The 22,633-nt window shown below is 42.3% G+C and overlaps 1 protein-coding gene across 5 annotated transcripts in view; it reads left to right on the top strand.

The window, feature by feature from the left end:
• Positions 1-22,633, top strand: part of PTPRT (protein tyrosine phosphatase receptor type T) — a 720,698-nt gene that overhangs the window by 164,320 nt on the left and 533,745 nt on the right. For all 5 annotated transcript variants that reach the window (XM_074970228.1, XM_074970229.1, XM_074970231.1 and 2 more), the window contains exon 2: positions 19,811-19,936. In XM_074970228.1, the coding sequence (XP_074826329.1) occupies positions 19,811-19,936 (126 nt within the window). The remainder of the gene's footprint in view (positions 1-19,810; positions 19,937-22,633) is intronic.

The raw sequence follows: 22,633 nt of genomic DNA on the forward strand, positions 1-22,633 counted from the left end.
CAAATCTGATGGAACAAATGAGGTAAAAAAATCAGAATTCCAAGATAGCAGAGCTTGTCTCTGGCATCTTTTTGGCTCCTCACTGTCTGACCTGCTGTAACCAGGTGGCATTCTATCTCCCGTAAGCTTTGCAACGTTTGCTGCAGAGCCTAGCCCTTGACCTACTGCCAGTCCAAATTAGCCAGTGCGTGCCCAGAGTCCCTGAAAACAAAACAGCTGGTAAACCATAATCATTTCAGAGTCAACTTGTTCTTTGCACATTGAATAAGGATCCTAGCTTACTTGAAAACACTTAAAAATGTGTCTTTAAATACCCTTCAGGGTGAACTTAATGTAAATTCAATAGTAAATGTTAGATAAGTACCAGCAATGAGTACAGGAATATTTACAGAGGTTTAACAGCCCTGTAATAAATAAATGTACAAACCTGTAGCTATAACAGTTGTTAAACGTCAATAAATACATTTTATACAGCCACCCACTAGGATTAGCTTGCAATAACCACTATATTAAATCGAACAAGATGCAATAAACATCACAACTCAGTGTGTATTATTAAAAACTAATTGACTAATAAAATCATATTGTTGATATTCAACAATGGATGCTGGTTATATTTTTAAACAGACTTCAGACATTCGACTGGTACGTAGCTAATATTTGATATTTGCATTACAGCTAAAACTCAGTCTGTTGAGACTCATACAGTGCTGGAGCCCTAATCACACCTGCTCTTCTGAATTCAATTATTTATTTTTTAAACCGTCAATATTATTCAGTGGAGTTCAATTTGCGGCATGGAAGTCTTCATCAGGAAGAATTTAAGGCATTAGGATCTCAGGTTAAGTGTGGCCGAGTTGTTGGCTGTGTTGCAAGCTGCCATTCACCCAGAGCAATTCAGTCAAGTTCGAGAGAGACTAGGTGGATTTTAACCTTTCATTGAAAACTACAAGAGAATCCAAACATGAGCTACAGTACAGCAAAGTAAATAAACTCAGTCCCTTCTCACTCCATGCTGGGTGGTCCAGCAAGACATACCAGTTGCAGGCAGACAAACCTTTCTTCCTGTTCAGAGTCTGTCTGCACTCCACCACACAGAGAAGCTCTTAACACCCTCTTATATATGCTAGGCTATTCATGCACCCTGTGACATGCATGTACACAGCATGTCCAGACAGACCGAAACAATGGCTCCACCTATTGCCAGAAAATATGAAACACAAGCTAAAAAGATAAAGAATGAAAACAAGATGCCTCACCCTGGGGACACAGGAACATCTAAGGCTGTTGGCCTCTATCGGGGCTCTCCAGTAGGAGCAGGTGACAAGGATCATCTACCATCTTACGTTTTTACTTCCCTTCTGCAAACCTCTGGATCTTTTTGTGAGCAAAAGTACAGAATTGTGTCGCTAGCATGGGGAACAGCCATGTTAGTATGGATTTAACTATGCTAATACCATTGTTTAATCTTCAGGGAATGCCCAGTCTAAGCTAGAGGTTTCCAAAAACCTGAGCAGACAAAGGTTGAGTGGAAACCTGAAATAAATGGGTGGCTTTTTCTAAAAGCCTCATCGTGTTGGACTAACTCTGCTCATATTGACATTACTGGGAGCAGAGTTAAGCCCACACTGCGCACTGCTGCTACTCTGAAACAAAGCACTGTGCTTCTGTGCAAAGAAACCTAACTAGATCCCTTGTGACGCTTGCATGTCAAAAGATAAGACCTCAAAAGAGGAGAATTTGTTTCCACCATGTCTACTGGATTTCCGGAAATGCCCCTATTTTAAGCAACCATCTACATACTCTTCTCTGAAGCCCCCATGGTAAAGCACCACTAATACAAGAAAGACTGTTTTCCATGTGGCAGCCCTGGCTGCATTGCAAGAATATTGCTTTTAAAGGTGAGGAGAAAGAAGCTAGAGATGTGACAGGTTTATGCATATGTTTTGGAATCACTGAAAGTGTTCCTTATGGGAGAATTTATTTTATTCATAATCAAGGGTAATATGAATAAATCAACACCAGCGTGGCTTGCTTAAAGTTGAACCAGGTAACTCCTGTGTTGCTCCTAACTAAAAAAAGATATTATGTATAGAAGCTTCAGAGAGGTACATATAGCTATGGGAAGTTGGTTTAACAGCAACCCAACTCAAGGAAATTAGCAAGATTTGGAGTTGGGATTTAAATGACAGTGCAGAATGGGCAGCTAGTTCATGTAGCATCATTACAAAAAGGAAAAATGAAGAATTACGATAGGAAACATTGGCAAAGATCCCGGATGCTGTCAAAAAGTCCTTCTGCATTTGGTCGAAAACACAAGTGTAATGTGGCAAAATAATCCTTTCTAGAATATGTTGCACAGTTAAACCCAAGAGTTTCCACATGTTTAGAGAAGAGCAAAGCTCGGATGCAGACCTTGTAGTTACAGTGACTGTGCAGCAAACTGCTTTGCCAGTACAGTCAAATATTAATTGGCAACTATATCTAAACATGAATACTATAAACTGGATACTGGAGCACAATAAGCAAGAAAAATATGTAATATTATAACTAAGGAAAGGATACAGAAATATAAGGAAAGCAAGAACTCTTCTCAGAGTTAGGCCATAAGAATAGTAGTAAGCAACTGGTGTAAAGTTTTTAAAAACCACCATCATTTGACTATCCAGTTAGTAAATGCAGAAGTACCACCTCTTTTAGAGAACAAGTTTGTTAGCTGTAAAATGTTACAGAATCAAATGGAGACTGTTAGGAGACTTCTTGGATGTTTTCCAAGACCCAAGGGGGCTGGATGGAGGCCACCAGATTGGGATAGACAAGCCTGTAACTTTAGTTGTCCATCTACCAACAAAATTCCATTTGCTTTAACAGTTAAAGTGAAAACTGAACTTAATATGAAAACATAGGATTACTGAAAAGGTAGAACCTACACACTGGGTTATATTGAAAAAGCAATGCAATCGTGGATGTGATTTAAATAAAGTAATAAGATGTTATCATTGAACTACTAAGGTAGTGACAGCTAAGCTGTCAGAAGCAAAGACATTCTTAGTATTAGAAGCAGGACGTGCATTCTGGCAAGTGAAGTTAGATGAGTCGTGCTTTAAGTTTGTCACTTGGACATTATACATTTAAACAAATGACATTTAGCATTATGCTCCTGAGGTATTTGAAAGTAATTTGATAGATTCTTGATGGATTACTAGGTACTGAAGTTGTAATGGATGATGATTCAATTTGAACTAGGACATGATTTCTTCAGAATGGCAGTTTAGGCAAGGATATACATACAGCTGTGTTGGTGGTTGCATGTTGTGTGTGTGTGTGGGGATGTGTGTGTGAATGAAGAAGCATGTAGACAAGCTACTTCAAAGCCTGTATGGAAATGGATGTATAGTGCAAAAGCTGAAAGACACACATTTCATGTTGAATATGAATCTGAAATGAAAATAATACAGATGTGTATGAAGTTCATCTAACGAATCATGTGCCTATTTCTACTTCATGACTTCCAGAGTTTTATATTGAAATAGATACCATTTTACATAAGCTGAAATGATCAGTTTTGCAAGGATGAGCCAGATAAAAGAGCAAATTTATGTCCCCAGCTGAAGCCATTGTTGTCATTTTCAGTTTAAAAAAAAAAAAAAAAAGTGAACAACATTTTGCCAGAAGGAGAGACTGTTCCCCACCTCCCACCCCCTAGTTTTGCTTAAATATAAGCACCTTCTATGGATTTAGGTACTGAAAACAAAAGGGAGGCCACAATAACTTGTTCTTGATGGCATAAATTCCTCTAATATGGAAGCTCAGTGGATGGAAAGTCCAAACAGAAGAGCTGATTCAGGGTCATGAAATCCTATAGATAGAGGATGTGTCTCAAACTAGGAGGGATTTGTTTGAATTTGACTAGGGGACATGAATATTAGAAACTTCACCCAAAACTGAGGCTTTCAAAGGGGCTTAAGGGAGATGGGTGCTTAAGTCCCCTAGTTCCCTTCTGAAAATTTCAGCCTAAATTTATGGATGGCTTCTGTCATAAATATAAAGGGAAGGCTAACCATCTTTAAATCTCTCCTGGCCAGAGGAAAAACCTTTTCACCTGTAAAGGGTTAAGAAGCTAAAGATAACCTCGCTGGCACCTGACCAAAATGACCAATTAGGAGACAAGATACTTTCAAAGCTGGAGGGGGGAGAAACAAAGGGTTCTCTCAGTCTGTGTGTGTCTTTTGCTGGGACCAGAGCAGGAATGCAGGTCCGAACTCCTGTAAAGGGTTAATAAGCAATCTAGTTAGATATGCATTAGATTCTGTTTTGTTTAAATGGCTGATAAAATAAGTTGTGCTGAATGGAATGTATATTCCTGTTTTTGTGTCTTTTTGTAACTTAAGGTTTTGCCTAGAGGGATTCTCTCTATGTTTTGAATCTGATTACCCTGTAAGGTATTTACCATCCTGATTTTACAGAGGTGATTCTTTTACTTTTTCTTCAATTAAAATTCTTCTTTTAAGAACCTGATTGCTTTTCATTGTTCTTAAGATCCAAGGGTTTGGGTCTGTGTTCACCTATGCAAATTGGTGAGGATTTTTATCAAGCCTTCCCTAGGAAAGGGAGTGTAGGGCTTGGGGGGATTTTGCGGGGAAAGACGTTTCCAAGTGGGCTCTTTCCCGGTTATATTTGTTAGATGCTTGGTGGTGGCAGCAATAAAGTCCAGGGACAAAAGGTAAAATAGTTTGTACCTTGGGGAAGTTTTAACCTAAGCTGGTAAAAATAAGCTTAGGAGGTTTTTCATGCAGGTCCCCTCATCTGTACCCTAGAGTTCAGAGTGGGGAAGGAACCTTGACAGCTTCCTATTAATAAACCATGCAATAAATGGGTGATTATGACCAATATCAAATTGCTGGGCGTGGAAGACCAGATTTCTGATTGTTGACATTAAACCCTTGTTTGTAAGTGTGGAATGTCATGAATATGCCAATACCTGCGGTATGAGTTTGAGCACATCATTTCCTCATCAAAATAGTCTGAGCAATGTAATGGCCAAAAGAGCTCTTCAGACAGAAAAAAAACCCAAACCTATTAAATTAAGCTAACTATGAAAATAAAATACATATCTAGCCTGGTGGTAGTTCTAGAAACACACCAGGAGGACTGCCTTATCACTGACTCTGGACAGTTGAAGAGTTTTACTTCTTACACTCCCTCAGTCACACAAATCTACACTAAATGTCTGGCTTAAAAAAACAAATGAAAGAGAGGTAAACAAAACAAAGTTTACTAAGGCAGAAAGGCAAACCCTGACTAGACTGACAGCTGGGCAACCAGTCCCCCTGAGAACTGGTGATCACAGCCAGGAGCCAGCAAGAGTCATCACTGCCAAAGAAGAGCCATGATCAGACTTTATCATAAGTGGATGGTCAGAGGTCAAGTAGTGAGGGAGGCAACAGATATCTGTTTCATTGAGACGATTGCAGACTCCAGGATTGTTGAGATCAACAAGTGCAGAGAGATTGGAGACTCCAGCAATACTTAATTTGACAAGCTCAAATAACCCAGCCAAAGCTTCAGTATAATTAGCCTAAAATGAGCCATGAATGTGGCCAGAAAACCAGCTAGATACCTACAGCACTTAAATAGACTGATCTTGAAACAGAGTTCAAAGTACATCAGAGGATGTAAGAATACATTTCTGATTACTACAAGGGAATTGATTGCTGATATCTGTGTTAAGCCTGTGAGCATGCATCTGAACAGACTCTCATCTGAGTGCTTTTTGCAGCCCACCTGCAGCCCATGTGCTTTCTGAATAGCTTTGCCTGGAATTTTCAGAACAGATTAAGAGCGGTTAGGTGCCCGGCTCTCATTACGTCTCAATGGGAATTGGATATCTAACTGCTTTAGGCCCCCTTGAAAATCCCAACCCCTGGTGTCAAGCTGAAGAGGGCTGGATAGAACACATCAATTCTGTATTTAGAGCCCTATTTGAGAATGATAAGCCCTGTCTCCCCCTACCTAGGTGCTCAGTGTATTCACTGTAGTACCATGATCATCAAGAGCTGAGCCTAAACCTATATGAACTGGTCCAGCAACAACAACAACAAAAACAAGTTAGAACCATTTTGAACCAACCTTTGGAAATTTGCATTGCTTTTGAAATTCTTTTTGCAGAAATTACTGTATAAAATACATGGTTTCCTGAAGCTGCTTTGATACCATACAAAAACACGAAGTGCTCCTACTTAGGGTATCTTTCTAGTGCCAATTTAAAATAAATTTAAAAACAAAACTGCCATTATTAATGGCCTTAATATTAACCTATTGCTACCTGGATTGTTCTCCCATTTGATAGCTCTTGAGTTGAATTCCCCTTATAAAACTTTCGATTTTTGGGAAATCACTGCTACTACAAATGGCTGCTGCTTCTCTAGCTTGTCTAGCTACCTTTTTATCCTCTCCCGGAAGTTGGCAGACCTTGTCCCTACCTTGTCCCTGCCTCTACTGAAACCTATATTGATGTCTCAGTAACTTCTATTCTTGATTATGGTTCCCATTTTAAAATGAAGAGTAGAGACGATGGAACTAGAAAGAAAAGAATAAAATGTAGTCAGATTATTATGTTGCTTTGAGAACTGGGACCACTTAAGACCCATCCTCTTATAACTGCTGGCTTCTATAGCTAGTCAAACTTTTACAACCAAAAATATTGTCAACAATGCTGGTTTGATGAAATTGCAATGTTTTTGCAAAGCATTTTTGAAGTTGTCCTTCGAAATGTTTACACAAAATTGGGAAAAAGTGATACCAGAATTTTTGTTTTTGAGGGAAAATTCCCACACACTCCTCCTTATGCCCTTCAAAATAGGAGGCAAGAGAAAATGTTTCACTAAAACAAAATGTTCCTGTTCCATCTCTACAGAACTCCTCATGCCCCATTCTCAGATAGTTGCTCATTCATTTCTTTAAACTTCTTCCCTTAAAAGCCTTGCTGTTTGTTTTAAGCTATGACTTTGAATCCAACTCCCCCACTATTGCCAACTTTCGTTCTCCTTTGAAGACTTCCTTTCGGCATCAGCTCAGTACATGTTTGGCAATCGGTGCATGAAGATAAACTTACTAACAATACTTTATTTACCTGCCCCAAAAAAGTCCCTCAGCTGTGATTAAGTAAACAAGTAGAATTAGGCAAGAATGAGTTGCCAGCCTATTTTAAAATCTTAGCACTGTTTGCAGGAACAAAGTCCTCTCTGACTTTGGTCACTGGTCCATCAAATCTCATATTTTGTCCTTGCAGTGGCCATGATGTGACCTTTTAGAATGAGATGAATGCCTGCTCCTGCCCTATAACACACTTGAGGCCTGAACCAAACCCTTTTAAATTCAGTGGAAATCTTTCTATTGACTTCAATGGGCTTTGCATCTAGCACTTAGCCTATCAGTCTGACTCTGTACATCAAAGGGAGAAAAAACATTCATCCGCGCCAGCAGTCATAGGTACACTCTGGTTTTCTTTTTCTCCCTGAATGGCAGGAGAGGATAATAAGGTCAATTTTCCCATCCTTGGTGGAATCCATCCCCCTTTCTGGATATGGTAAGTCATCTGTGCTCAAGAAAGATATTACCAGAAAGAATACTTTGTTTGGGAACTGGAGATGCAAGTCAGATCTACATTCTGAACATGCCCAAACTTTAGGTATGTTTAGATGTAGGTTTCTGGTTCAGGTCCATCTCTTTGTGGAGTGCCCTAGAATGCATATGCAGTATTCATTACTCTTCCTAGGGGAGGATACGCTGGGCTCCCCTCCAGGGATTAGTCCTGTGTACACTCTAAGTGAGTTAGGTCAACACTGCATGCATAGTTCCAAATTCAGCTCTTCAAAGCCTCTTCTTTATTCTACAGCCCTATGGCTGTCTATTTTGCATGAAGGATGCTGTATCAAATATAAGTTGTCTAAAGCCTCTGAAGTGAGTCATGGAATAAATTTGTATATATTAAAAACAACAAAAATCTCTTCCAATAGACGTTATTGCTCTAATAGCCCAAGTGCATCTCTTCTGGCTCTGTGAACATGAGCATGCTGAGAGGAGAAAAGAATTCATGGTCAAAGAGAACAGTCCTGTTCTTGTTCTAAGAGTCCTACGGGACATCCCTGCTGCAGGATTCGCCCCTTCCTCTAGCCTCATCCTCTACGCTCTTGCAAAGCTGTGGAGAGCCAAAATCCCATTTTCCTCTAGAGAAAGCTTAACAACTTGTGCTCCAGGTAAATTTTTCCCTTCTAGATCTGCTCTATGCATTCATATACTCTTAATATTTTTTTAAAAGGGGGAAAAAATAAAGTAAATAAGTGTTTATCCCCAAGAGGAAAGACCTGAAGCAGGAAGAATGAGACTGCTGATGCTCTTTCTTTCTCTTCTGGGGATGCTACAAGCCCTTGATGAAGAGATGCCTGAGTCCATGTTGTTCCTGTGGGCGTTAAGATACTCTGTAAATCCAATGAGCCTTCCCATCAATTTTTAAAATCTCTTTTATAGGTATTGTTTCTATCTGGTGAGTCCATGACTGACATTAGATGACTTTATAAAACATTCCACTAATTGGATTTGTTAAAATAAATAAATCAAACACTAATTGGAATGTGCCCTGCCATTATTTTTGCTTACTGAATTAGATATAATGGCGTGAAGTCCTTTTTTATCGTATTTGTGCACTTATTTAAACACCCCCCTGGCACACACTTCTGCAAATTCAATTATATATTCAAAGAAAGCATTCAATTTGTGCAAGGCTGGTTTACATTTAATCTGGGGGAAAGACTCAGTAACTGATGATAGGTCTGCTCAAAATTAATTAGCATCACTCAGATGAGCAGTGGCATTGTTACACGCCTGCAGTGTAAAACAAGGGGTTATTTTATCCTTCCTGTATGTGCCATTATTTGCTTCAGTATGACCCCTTTTGAATCAAGGAAGGCTGTTTCGTTGCTTGTTTGGGTTTCTATTTATTCTAGCAAGAGGTCACTCATTGCGCATGTTGCATCTGGCCAAGTTGAAATCATCTCAGTTTCCTTTTCCCCGATCCCACTTTTCAGCCACAACCTCCAGAGTTTCTTTTTAGCTGATTGGAAGAAGGGACAGGTAGAACCAAAAGCTGCTTTTGCTCTTCCTGAAAGCCTCACCTTTTTTAACACTTGACATGAGCTTTCTGGCCGCATGTGGATATTTTCACCTTGCATGAAATTGCTTTGTGGGGTTTAGCCCTGTATCATAGTTAAATTCTAACTTGGGTAAGTCTGACTTTCTAAATTCCTCTTTCAGTGTGGTGAATCTAATATTCTTCACTTCTGCTCTTCACTTGTGTGATTAATTTCACTGTGACTGTTAGGGAGATGCTATGTTTCACCTCTGAGCTAATTACACTTCAGTGAAGGGTGAACAGTGTGTCTATAGAGGCATTATGCCTGTATGTGGTCTTATAGACCAATGTATTTAGACGTGGCCAGGGCCGGTGGAAGGATATTTTGCGCCCTAGGCGAAACTTCCACCTTGCGCCCTCCTCCCCCCGGAGCATCGCTTATTATAAACTTTCAAAAATGAATACTGCATGATGTGGCATTGTTCATTAGAATTATGAACTTGAAAATTCGGCTTGAAAATTTATTAATTTCATTATTTAGTCTACATATTTAATGAAACTAAATGGCCTTGGGTCTCCTGCACGTGGTTAGAGTCCCTCCCCACCCTCCCCCCAATGGATCTGGAAAGGGCTGTTTTGGGGATCACAGAGTTGGGAGTCGGACTCTTGACTTCTATTCTCCACCCTGGCACCAACTCACTAGATGACTTTAGGCAAGTTACTTCCCTGTTCAAGGCTTCAGCTCTCCCCAGCGCTAAGGTGTGAAATGATTCCTTGCTCCTGGGCTGGAAAGTGCAATGCAGGCGGAAGGGGGTGTCTGAAGGCCTGTCTTCCCACAGGTGTGAGGCGAGGACAGAGTTCCAGCCTCCGTCATGACCATCCTGGTTGCTTTACTCTGCCCCCCACCAATCGCTGCTGAAGCCCCTTACTCAGAGAGCTCTGGCCCAGGGCAGTGTCATTCTGGGCCTGATTTTCAGAGATGCTGAGCACCTGCGGTTCCCCCGATGTCTGTGGGAACTCCAGGGTTCTCAGTATTTCTGAAACTCAGGGCAATTTATTTCGAATACTGGGCCAGGACTGAGCCTGCAAAGGCAGGTCCATATACACCCCTCAATCCACAGCAGATCTCCCATCAATAACAATACAAGGAATCAGGAGAATGATGAGGGGTGGTTGGCCCAATTTTGGGAGTGGGGAGGATATGGCCCTAATGTGGTCACTAAACTTCTACCTAGTAAAGTTACTGGTGCATCTGCTGTCATTCAGTGGGAGAACAAAGATCTCTTGGGTGCTGCAGCCTGCCCAGAGTTCAGTTGCACTTAACCTGAGTTGCTCGCACATTTGCAGTGGTTGTGCACCACGCAACTGGTCACCCATGTTACATGAAAATCTGGCTCTGACGGTGTCGTAATTAGACTTAACCGTTACTGCCGCATTTCCTAGAGCTGTTGTCCCAGACTGGCTGCAGACTCAGGCAGACAGAACTGTGTCAGCTAGATGCCCATCACCTTTGGAAGATTTTCCTTGTAGCCATAAGGGCTCGAGACAGCCATGTTTCTTCACTGAAAACTTGCAGTGTGCTGCCCCTGAATCCCAGATTAATACCTTGTGTGGGCAGGTGCAGAGCTCAGGGCTTGAAGGCCTCTGGTCTAATGGTCCGAGCCAGCACAGAACTAGGAGCCCCGATCTCCTGTGTTCAAAGCAGGACTCCGACAACGACTCCCCGGGTGACCTTGGGCAAGTCACGTCCCTGTTCTCTGCGTCAGTTTCCCCCTAATAGGGGCTCTATTTACCTGATCCACAGGACTGCAGGGATGGATGGGGATGAAGCCTTGGAAGGTGGCATGTGCTGAGGACAGTTACACTTTTGCAGCTCTTTAACCCTGTATCCTCTGGCAGGGCCATGATCTACACCCGCAGGTCTCCTCTTCCTTTTCCCCCACCCCCCTCCCGCTGCTGCACTGCTGTCAATAGGGCCAGCTGCAGGCGGGCTGATGTCACCCGCTCCAATCTGCAGCCAGCAGTCCTTGAGCAGCAGCCACTGCTGTGGCAGGGGGTCCGGGACTGCCAGAGCCAGAGGGAGCAGGCTAGGGAGCAATGCGGTGGCTCGGGGAGGCGGCGGCTCTGGGCTGGCGGGGGGGTGCGGGTGGGCAGTGATGTGGGGTGAGGCGGAGGGGCCCGCAGTTGCAGAGGATGCCAGCAGAGGTAGGCGCTAACATGGCTGCAAGCGGCCCGTCCCTCCGCGGGGAGCAATAGTGTAAAAAAAAAAATTGGGGGACACTGCTTTTTGGCACCCCCAAATCTTGGCGCCCTAGGCAGCTGCCTAGTTTGTCTAGTGGTTACACCGGCCCTGGACGTGGCTAGCTTGGTGCTTACACAAATGGCCTGGTTTTCAGAAGTGCTGAGTGTTCAGAACTCCCACTGACACCTGTATGAATCAGGGCTGAATTTGGTCTGCAGCCTGCATTTCCATGGAAGAGTCCTAATCTGTTACTTTCTCTCCCCTCCTTCCCCCTGCACCACCCCTATTGTCTGGGATACCCGAACATATTATTTCTTCTGTGGTATAATGCTGAAACCCACCAGGAGGCGGGTTTGTCTGTTGCCAAGTGATTTAACCTGCAGATAGTGGGTTGGCGTATGCTGTGGCAACTCCATGAACCACTCATGTCAGCACCATGTTTGTCATGCTCATCTACCAGGACTTTTAAAAAAATTGTCTTATTCTCAATTATTTTAAATAATGGAAACGTACTGTATAACAGGTTTATTTCCTTTGCTTACACACACATATTCACGACCACTTGCATCTATTGGGGAAGTAAACAAAACTTCACAACATAATAATAAGAATAAAATGCTTTTATATAGCACTTTTCACCAGTAAACTTAGTGTTTTAACAATGGAAGTAAGCATCATTATCCCCGTTTTACAGGTGTGTTAACTGAGGCAAAGAAACAGGAAGTGACTCACCCAAAGTCACCCAGCAGGCCAACGGCTAAGCCAGGAATAGATCCCAGTCAACTGTTCTTTCCACTAGGCCACCTGCCTCCACTCTCCCAGTGCATTATTCCAAGCCTCCCTCCTTCCCCACGACCCAAGAGGTCTTTTCCCTTTAGGACGGGTATTTTGAGGGTCTGATTCTATTCTGAGGATTGACCACATGAAAATTCTTACTCAGAGCTGCTTCCTGCCTGTAATATCCACCACTGTAGTTACAAAAGTTAATTTACTGATTGTTGGGACTATAAAGCCAACACCAGTAGGAGAGTGTGAGCTGGACTGTTTTGTCAAATGCAATGCAGTTACAGAGCTGTCACTGGGGGCATAAATTGAATGCTCTGAGGTTGTATTGGCATAATTGAGGATATCATTCAGCGTGTGGAATTTTTATTTCAAGTGATTGCATGGGAAATGAAAGCCAGTTAGATTCCAATCCCAGGTTGAATGTGCAGGGCTGGCAGTTAGAAAAAGACATTTGTACTTGTAAAGAACATATTGAATCTGGAATTACTGAGCTGCAATAAACATCATACCACTTTCCAGTCATGGATCAGAGACCTGAGTTGCACGTAGTGCCACATCTCTCTTTCAAAGAAGTAAGCCCAACCTCCCCTCCACCCCCACCCCGCCCACCTCTAACTTGCAGATCTAAACTAGGCCGGCTGCAACTATTAAATACTGCAGTATTCTATGGTGACTGGCCATTCTAGCACCCATCTCCTCATTCTCTGGCTGTTGGATTTCTCCCTCACCCTTTCATTCAATGGAGTCTCCTTTCCTCCCTTTGTTTCAGTGGGGGTACCAGAAGGCTCTGTTCTTGCTTTCCTCCTCTTCTCCCTTTACAAGCCATATCTGCGTAGTTTAGTCACAGAAACAGTTCTATCAACTTTGTGCTGATCACTCAAAGCTTCTTTTTTTTTTTTTACCTGAAATCTGCCTTCCTCCTTCCAAACCAAAACCACAACTTGTTTTTCTGACTTCTTTTGGATGTTTAACTGAAATTTAAACTTAAACGGCCAAAGTGGAACCTTGTGATCTCTTGCCCGACAGTCCTCTACTCTCTCTTCTCTAACATACTGGACGCCACCAACCTCCGTCACTCAGATCCATAGTCTTTGCTCTATCTTTGACCTTGCCCTGTTTTGACGGACACATTCAGGCTGTCTCTGTCTTGCCGTTTCTTCCTGTGGAAGTTCTCCAAGATCCAATCTATCTTCTCTACCCATACTGCCAATCTCTTGTCCAAGCCCTGATCTTGTACATTGATTACCGTAATATCTCCTCTGGCTTCATTGCCTGGAAATTCACCCTGTGAAGTCCATTCAAGATGCTGCTACTGCTAAATTAATCTTCCTAGCTCATTGCTTTAACTATGTTATCCCATCTTTTCGAATCCTTGCAGGAGCATCCACCTCTTCAAACACAAATGTCTTATCACCCTTACCTATTCAACAAGCACTTTCAAGCTTCGTCTCACACTGCTGTTTGAGTGGAAAAGTTCCCAGGTAATTTCTGAGAAGTCATCACCTTATCCTCCTTGGAGTTCCTCCTCAAAATTCACCTCTTCCACAATGCATACAGTCAGATACAACCTGGTCATGACAAGGCAGGTAGGCAAGTTGGAACTATTGCTTCTATTGAGTAAAACTTGCACGCCTCCTGTTTTGCACCTTCTCCCATCCTCCTTCCCTCACCTCTCTCATTTGTCTCATCTCCATGCCGTCTTTTTGGATTTTGGGAGAGGAACTGTCTTTTTTTTTGGTATATATTTGTACAGCACCTGATGAAATAGGGTCTATGCTGATTGAGGGATCTACGCAAAATTGAAATAATAGTCTAGCAACACCACTGCTCTTTTAACATTTCACTCAGCTTGGACAGTGAAATGAGACTGGTAAGTTTCTCCTTGTGCTCCTCTTTCGCTAGCCCGGTGCTGCTGTGTTTGAGGTGTCCTATGTTATAGAAGAATTTTAATTACTCCCCCTCCCCCATAAAAAAAGTAATTGGTTCATGTTAGATTTTGTAGATTGTTTTTTTTTATTTACAAAACATTTTGCCCCTTAAAACACTTTTGTCCTTAAACAGGATAATGAAATAATAAAAAATAATGGATTGATGCTTGTTTTAGTCTGTCATCAAGATCAACAAATATGAAAATCAACAAGATGAAATGCAGGAAAGACAAGTGCAAAGTACTATGCTTAGGAAGGAAAAATCAAGGAAGGAAGGAGTCAGGGAACATCTCTATGCAACTAATTCTCCCAGATGAGGTAGGGTACAACTGGCAGGTTGTCTTGCAGAACAAGTGAATATGGTTCTGAATAGCACTGGGTTGCTCTACACATCCTCTGAAATACAGAGGTGTCAGAGGAGCACAGCTGACTGGAAGACCAAAGTGAGCATAGCAACAGAGCTAGCCTGGCTTGCCTGTGTGATAGAGAGAGCCAAACAGTGCAGAGTCAATGTTACCATGAGTAAGGCCTAGAATCCATGGGGTGTTCTAATGGATTCATTGCTAATGCATATTTGGCAGGCCAAGTAGGGCGTGGGTTCCGAGAAGGGGATGTATGTGGGGGCAATGTAACTGAGACAAGTTAAGTATCCTCACACCTTCTTGTCAACTGTCTAAGTGGGCCATCTTGATTATCACTACAAAAGTTTTTTTTCTCCTGCTGATAATAGCTCATCTTAACTAATTAGCCTCTCACAATTTGTATGGCAACTTCCAACTTATCTGTATGTGTGTGTGTATATATATGAGCATAAGCTTTCATGGGCTACAGCCCACTTCATCGGATACATAGAATGGAACATATAGTAAGAAGATTTATATATATAAAAATCCTCTTACTGTATGTTCCATTCTGTGCATCCGATGAAGTGGGCTGTAGCCCACGAAAGCTTATGCTCTAATAAATTTGTTAGTCTCTAAGGTGCCACAGGTACTCCTGTTCTTCTTGAGACAAAATAGTGATTCTCTAATAAAGTGGGAATTCTCCATCAGGACCTCATCAGGGCTGGCCTCTGCTTGACCCTTCTGCAGCTGACAGCTGTCAGGTAGATGCTGCACCACTGTAGCCTTTCCTAAAATTCAAATCTGTTCCTCTTGCATACCTATATGCAGATGGGAAATATGGCTCTTTGTTTACTCATCATTAAATAGTTAATTTTGCAGCTACATCTAAGTTATTTTTTCCATTATTCTTTCTTGTTGAAGGGTTCACATGTTTTCCTATTTTCATGTTACCTTTTCAGTGGGAGAATGGTTGGTTTCTAAAATGCCTGCCCACCTCTTCTGGTATATAGAAAGAGAAGAAGTTCAATTGAGGGAGATCTGGGAATTGCTGTAGTGAACCAGAACAGATGTAGCATTCCCAGAGAGAGAACCTTGATGAGTAGAAAGATAATATTCTGTTGAATGTGGAGTCCTTGTATGAACAAATTGCCTATTTGTTCATAGAAATCTAAGGAATGAATACACTTTTTGCCTAAATAGAATATAATATATATAAAAATAGAATATATGCTTTATTGTGAGTCATGATCTGTAGGCCAGCTAGAAGCCTCCTCTTCATAAATTCATTCCCAGCGTTTCATTTTGCAATGCTGGCTAGTGCTGGTCAAATACCACACACGTTATTTGTGTTCAGGCATGGCAAGGTCATTCCCTTATTCCTGGGGGTCTCTTTATTCACAAGTGTTCAGACAGTTGCCCATTTATTTATGGCAGTTAGCCAATTCCAAGAATTTTATAGATTGCATTATAAATGATCATTCAGCCAAATGTTTGCACTGGATCATCTGCTATTTGCTTTTTGTTTTTGTTTACTATTTCCTGTTTGTTGTTCCCTCATTTTTAAAAAGTTTCAGTCCATCAGGAAGCAGAAATACTTGTGACTTAAATGATGAGTAACAACATGCCACAAACAACAGAATGCAAATAATCCAAGTGAACAGTTTGGAACTGTTCAAAGAGGAAGGCTGGACTTGCGTACGTGGCACCAGACTGAGGTTTTGGAGATCTGGGTTCTGTTCCTGGCACTGCCACCTAGGGGTGAGCATTAAGAGAAGCCAGTTTGCTGAAGCTGTGAGCATGCCATGTGCCAACAGCTTCATAAGTGAATGGAGAGATCAAGGATGGCATAAAGACACAATATGATAAGAAAACTATATTTTCTATAAAAGGTAGAGAAACCGGAAATCTATAACTTACATTATTTTTTATTGACAGGTTTCAGAGTAGCAGCCATGTTAGTCTGTATCCATAAAAAGAAAAGGAGTAATTGTGGCACCTTAGAGACTAACAAATGTATTAGAGCATAAGCTTTCGTGAGCTACAGCTCACTTCATCGGATGCATACAGTGGAAAATGTAGTGGGGAGATTTTATAAACACAGAGAACATGAAACAATGGGTGTTAACATACAGACTGTTACAAGAGTGATCAGGAAAGGTGAGCTATTACCAGCAGGAGAGCGGGGGTGAGGGGGAACCTTTTGTAGTGATAATCAAGGTGGGCCATTTCCAGCACTTTACAAGAACAATAGGAGGGGAAATAAACAAGGGGAAATAGTTTTACTTTGTGTAATGACACATCCACTCCCAGTCTTTATTCAAGCCTACATTAATTGTATCCAGTTTGCAAATGAATTCCAATTCAGCAGTCTCTCATTGGAGTCTGTTTCTGAAGTTTTTTTGTTGAAGAATTGCCACTTGTAGGTCTGTAATCGAGTGACCAAAGAGAGAAGTGTTCTCCAACTGGTTTTTGAATGTTATAATTCTTGACGTCTGATTCGTGTCCATGTATTCTTTTACGTAGAGACTGTCCAGTTTGGCCAATGTACATGGCAGAAGGGCATTGCTGGCACATGATGGCATATATCACATTGGTAGATGTGCAGGTGAATGAGCCTCTGATAGTGTGGCTGATGTGATTAGGCCCTATGATGGTGTCCCCAAATAGATACGTGGACACAGTTGGCATTGGGCTTTGTTGCAAGGATAGGTTCCTGGGTTAGTGTTTTTGTTGTGTGGTGTATGGCTGCTGGTGAGTATTTGCTTCAGGTTGGGAAGCTGTCTGTAGGCAAGGACTGGCCTGTCTCCCAAGATCTGTGAGAGTGATGGGTCGTCCTTCAGCATAGGTTGTAGATCCTTAATGATGCGCTGGAGAGGTTTTAGTTGGGGCTGAAGGTGATGGCTAGTGGCATTCTGTTATTTTCTTTGTTGGGCCTGTGCTGTAGTAGGTAACTTCTGGGAACTCTTCTGGCTCTGTCAATCTGTTTCTTCACTTCAGCAGGTGGGTATTGTAGTTGTAAGAACGCTTGATAGAGATCTTGTAGGTGTTTGCCTCTGTCTGAGGGGTTGGAGCAAATGCGGTTGTATCGTAGAGCTTGGCTGTAGACAATGGATCGTGTGGTGTGGTCTGGATGAAAGCTGGAGGCATGTAGGTAAGTATAGCGGTCAGTAGGTTTCCGGTATATGGTGGTGTTATGTGACCATCGCTTATTAGCACTGTAGTGTCCCAGAAGTGGATCTCTTGTGCTCTAATAAATTTGTTAGTCTCTAAGGTGCCACAAGTACTCCTTTTATTATTTTTATTCAAATGCAAAATTTGAAATGGATTCTTCTGAAGGTTACCCCCCAAAGAAAAGTTAATTCATGCTGTGAGGATGGTGTCATGAAGTTTTCTGGTGAAGGAAGATTCATGCTGGTTTATTCCCCTGCTGGTGTTTGTTTAAATGCAAATTGATCTGTTTCCTGTAATGTCTTCCCCTTGCCATGATGCTGAGTAATTATCTCCTCCCCTTGTTGGCCTTATACTCCTATTTACCTTCTGTATAAATTGCATTCCCATTGTCTCTTAATGTACCTCCAAAATACCTTCCAGAAACCACATTCCTTTGTCTTGGGTGGGGTAACTTTAGCCCTGCGTGGCAGACACACTTTGATAACATAATGTCGAATATGTTTGTAATTTTGAATTTGTCCTCCATACGTGATGCAATAATTAAGGCTGCGACTTTATCACAGAAGTCATGGATTCTGGATTCCTGCGCCAGGCACACAGGCCGCTGCTGGGGCAGTCTTGGGCTCCCGCACCACCACTACATGACCCCACTGAGCAGCAGAGTTTGGTGTGGGAGGGGGTTGGGGCACGGGATGGGGTGAGGCGGGCTTTGGGCAGCGCTTACCTGGGGGGCTCCCCAGAAGCAACAACATCCCCCTTGCTCAGCTGCTAGGTAGAGGGTTGGCCAGGCACCTCTGTGTGCTGCCTCGACCCAGAGCACTTGTTTTGCAGCTCCCATTGGCCAGGAACCATGGAGCCTACAGGCTGAGGCAGCATGCAGAGCTGCCTGGCCATGCCTCCGCCTAGCAGCTGAGCGAGGGGGATGTTGCCGCTTCTGAGGAGCGTCCCCCCCCCCCAGGTAAGTGCCATCCAGAGCCCGCCTCACCCCGTCCTGTGCCCTAACCCCCTGCCCCTCCCACACCCAAACTCTGCTGCTGCTGTGGGGGGAGGCGCGGAGCCAGGTAGGGAGCCTGCTGGTCACTGCCCACCCCTCCCCCAGCACCAGCGGGGGTCCTGGGCCACCCGCTGCTGTCCTCCTCGAGCAGCTGAGACATCCTCCCCCAGCACCCACAGGGCCCCCGGGCAGCCTCCGCCCCACCCCCAAGTTTTATTCACTGGTATTTTAGTAAAAGTCATGGACAGGTCACAGGCCGTGAATTTTTGTTTACTGCCTGTGACCTGTCCATGACTTTTACTAAAAATATCCATGACTAAAATGTAGCCTTAACAATAATATCAATGATCAGTATGTTGTTCGCTTTCTGCTGATGTCTTACATGACACCTTCTAGATACAGCTTATGACAGTAGTGAGCTGGGATAAATTGAATGGGTCGGACCAGCTGAAACTCACTACCAGATAACAGTGAGTCCCTTGCTCTCTTGCACTGGGATGCTGTTAAGGTCACAGTATGCTGCAACAACTGTCCCCTCTATGCTGCAGCAAGGTATTATACTGTGCCATGGTAAGGGTTGACTTTAATGGGCCCCACTATACGAGTTGTCACTTCTGGTATTGGATTAAACAATTGGCTCATCACATCCTTACCTATGGTACTAGAAAGTTAAAAGGTAAGTAAATGTGAGAGATGTGGTCTTGAAATCATCTATTAACCTTGCACTACTGAATGTTTAAAATTGTAAATGAAGGGAGGGCATGACAGTTTGCACAATGAAGCGATGGTTAACATTTGCTATATGAATTTCTACTCTTCCCTCCCATCTGAACATCTGGTTTTCAAGCTCTGTAGCTAGGAAACAGTTACTGTGGTTCAGACCTGAATCCTCATGCTCATGCCTGAAATGCCAGTCTGCTGTTTAAATTCTTAAGTCATGAGGCTGAATCTAAGGTAACAGGCCTAACTAACAGCAGCACAATCAGAGAGAGAGAAAATAAGATTTACCACCCCCCCACACCAAAAAAAAAAAAAAGAGTGGGTGTTTGATATCCAGAAGTCATTCCTGGATACCCTAAAGCAAATACAGAAATCTAATGTGCCAGACATTCATTTTGTTTTTTGTTTTTCTTTCCAGAGTTTATATAAAAAGCACTGATGTAAATGAAATAACATAATAAGACAGAAGTATTTATTCGGCTCTCTTGCCCTCAGGTGGTTGTTCCTTTGATGAACACTACAGTAACTGTGGTTATAGCGTGGCACTGGGGACCAATGGATTTACCTGGGAGCAGCTCAACACATGGGAAAAGCCAACTATGGATCCAGCTGTCCCGACTGGTAAGTATGGAGCAGGCAGGACAGGAAAGGCCATTGACTGAATGTTTGTATTTGGATGGGATTCCCTGTGAGAATTTTTCTACATGTGAGCTCTGTGCTGACTTGTATGGGTTGGAATTCATCGATTTATATGCAACTGGCTTTTGTGTTAAAAATAACCAAGTAGAGGAATGCATAACAATTAGAAATGGGAAAAAAACTGGGGCAATTTGGCACAACAGAGACATTTGGCATTTTTTTGTCAGACCATGAATAAAGTGTGTTGGATCCATTTTATTTCAACCCTCAGTTGTGGAGAGAGGTGAGTTTCAGAAAAAAATGGTCCAGGGTTTGGTCAGTCTTTGGACCTGATCCGGAGAGAAGCAAAGTGCTTTTTTCCCCAATTGAAGCCAGGGGAGATGAAAGTGCTGAGCATGTCACTGGAGGTGCTCAACACCTTGTAGGATCAGTCTCTTTGGGAAGTTCAGGGATGTCAGACTTTCTAACAGCTCATTACACTTTAACTTCAGTGCTGTGAATTAGCAATCCGTGGTGTTTGGGTATACAGTATAAAGGTGACAAATGCTGGGTCCCTGTGAAGGATGAGAGTATTCTAATGGGATAAACTGGACCTGGACCCACCTGACTAGTCTTGGGTTCCAGGAGACAAATTATGTTCCAGTATTTGAGAATGTCAGCAGAGATAGAGACTAATAACATAAGTTAATGATTTATCAATGGGTACAGGCATCCAAGTCCTCTGTTTTCGAGGACATCTAAACTGGAAGTTCTTCTCTGGAAAGTGGTCTGATGCTTCAGCATCACTCCCAGAAGTACTGCTTCCTCTTGGCAGTTAGAATTTGGTAAGCTGGACTGTCAAATAAATTATTTCCCAGGGAATAGTGATTTTTGGGTGTTCAAGTTGACACTTTAAAGGTACCTGATTTTCAGGGAGTGTTCTGCAGCCACCTTCTGAAAATCAGCCATGTTAGATGTGTAACATTTGTCAACCAAAATCACTGATCACTTTTGATGATTTTGGTCTCTGATCCATTTTGCCGACACAAGAAGTCATTGTTTCCACTTACTGCATTGTATTTTGACAAGGTAAGCATGAGAAAAATGGGAAAACTAATCCAGAATGTTGTCCAATTGAGGGATTTTTATCCCTGCAGTGATTAGAATGAGGGGGACCACAGCTCCCAGTCCTCTGCTAGAGGAAGAATAAGGTCCCCAACAGCTCCTTCTTTGGCTGGTACAGTCATAGCTCCTCATCGTGTTTTAGTCTACCTCAGTCACTGGTGTTGAGGCCAATTCTCATCTCTGTACACAGTTGTTGCCATTAGAAAGTAAACATGCCACAGCAACCACAATGACGGAGCAACTCCTCCATTGCTTCCAGTTTTCAGTTATGCCCTGGTTGTGCCTTGTTTTCAGTTTAGATTGGAAGCTGTCTTTTAGTGTCTGTACAGCACTCACCACACCTGATCTTGGCATGCTACTGTAGTACAAATAAATTGTGATACCAGATACAGCAGTTTTCCCATTCCAAATGCAAGGAAATATTGCTTTATTTTGGATATGACTGTGCATAATTGTTAGTAAAAGTAGTTAGTAACTTTCTCCTGGTAAGCGTGCTATGCAATCATGCAAGACCTATTTTCAATCTCAGACACTTAGGCTTTGGCACCCTAAGTGGGACATCTTGCTCTGTACTCATGCTGAAAAAGTGGGGCCAAGTATCTCTCTACGTATAGACTTACACACATTGGGGACCTATATCAGTCCATTTATAGATAACATAACCCTGAATGGTGCGTGCATGTCCATGTACACAAACAAACTAACCTGTACTACACCATGGTATTTTGAATAGCAGAAGAAAAATTAGTATTATACCATTGTATTTTTTGTTACCATGATGGTATCTTGGGCCATGTCCTAGCTTTACAGCAGGAGGTACCACATTGTGTAATCTTTGGAGGCATCCAGAATCCATGGAAAGAGTGACTTTTACCAGATGGGTACAAGATTTGTTCGTCAATAGTACTTTTTATGTCTGCTCTCATGCGGTGGCAAGGTGTAGCGCCACTCTAGTTGAGCCTGCAGCAACATTGCCGTGATTAATACTGTTTTTATGTACATTCTGTGTCTGGTTTCCCGACCACCAGCAGGCCTCACTGATTTCAGCTGGAGCTGTGAGTGCTCTTCTGAAACAGATGCTTAATCTATTGTGCTTTTTATTTCCATGCTGACACTCTGCTACAAGGGTCTCCATCCAAAGACAACTTTCTGCTCTTTATTCTTTGAATCAAAATGCCCCAAAAGATTCAAATGCTCCATCATCAACGTTAAAGATTTTTGACATTTTATTTTTGATCATTACTAGCAAATAATATTGTTTGCCATGAATTCTGTAAATTGCCCAAGACTGGAAACAAAGGGCTAAGTTAATTTGAGAATTAAGACCCCAGATGTTGGTTGTTTTATTAAGTAAATAAATATTATCTTTTAAAAATCTGACTGAGATAAGTCATGGGCTACCCATCCTCAGATTTAGGTAGGACTTCTAGTCCACCTCCTTGTATTGTAGCAGGAGAGATTATAACAAAATCTTCCTTAACTGATGGATGTCTAATAAAGCCTTAATATCCCCAGTGAGGGGGATTTTGCTGCCTTTTTGCAACTTGTTCCACTGACTATCTGCGTTATAAAATT

Source organism: Natator depressus, chromosome 13 (genome assembly GCF_965152275.1).
Source record: "Natator depressus isolate rNatDep1 chromosome 13, rNatDep2.hap1, whole genome shotgun sequence".
In the NCBI taxonomy this organism is placed as follows: domain Eukaryota; kingdom Metazoa; phylum Chordata; order Testudines; family Cheloniidae; genus Natator; species Natator depressus.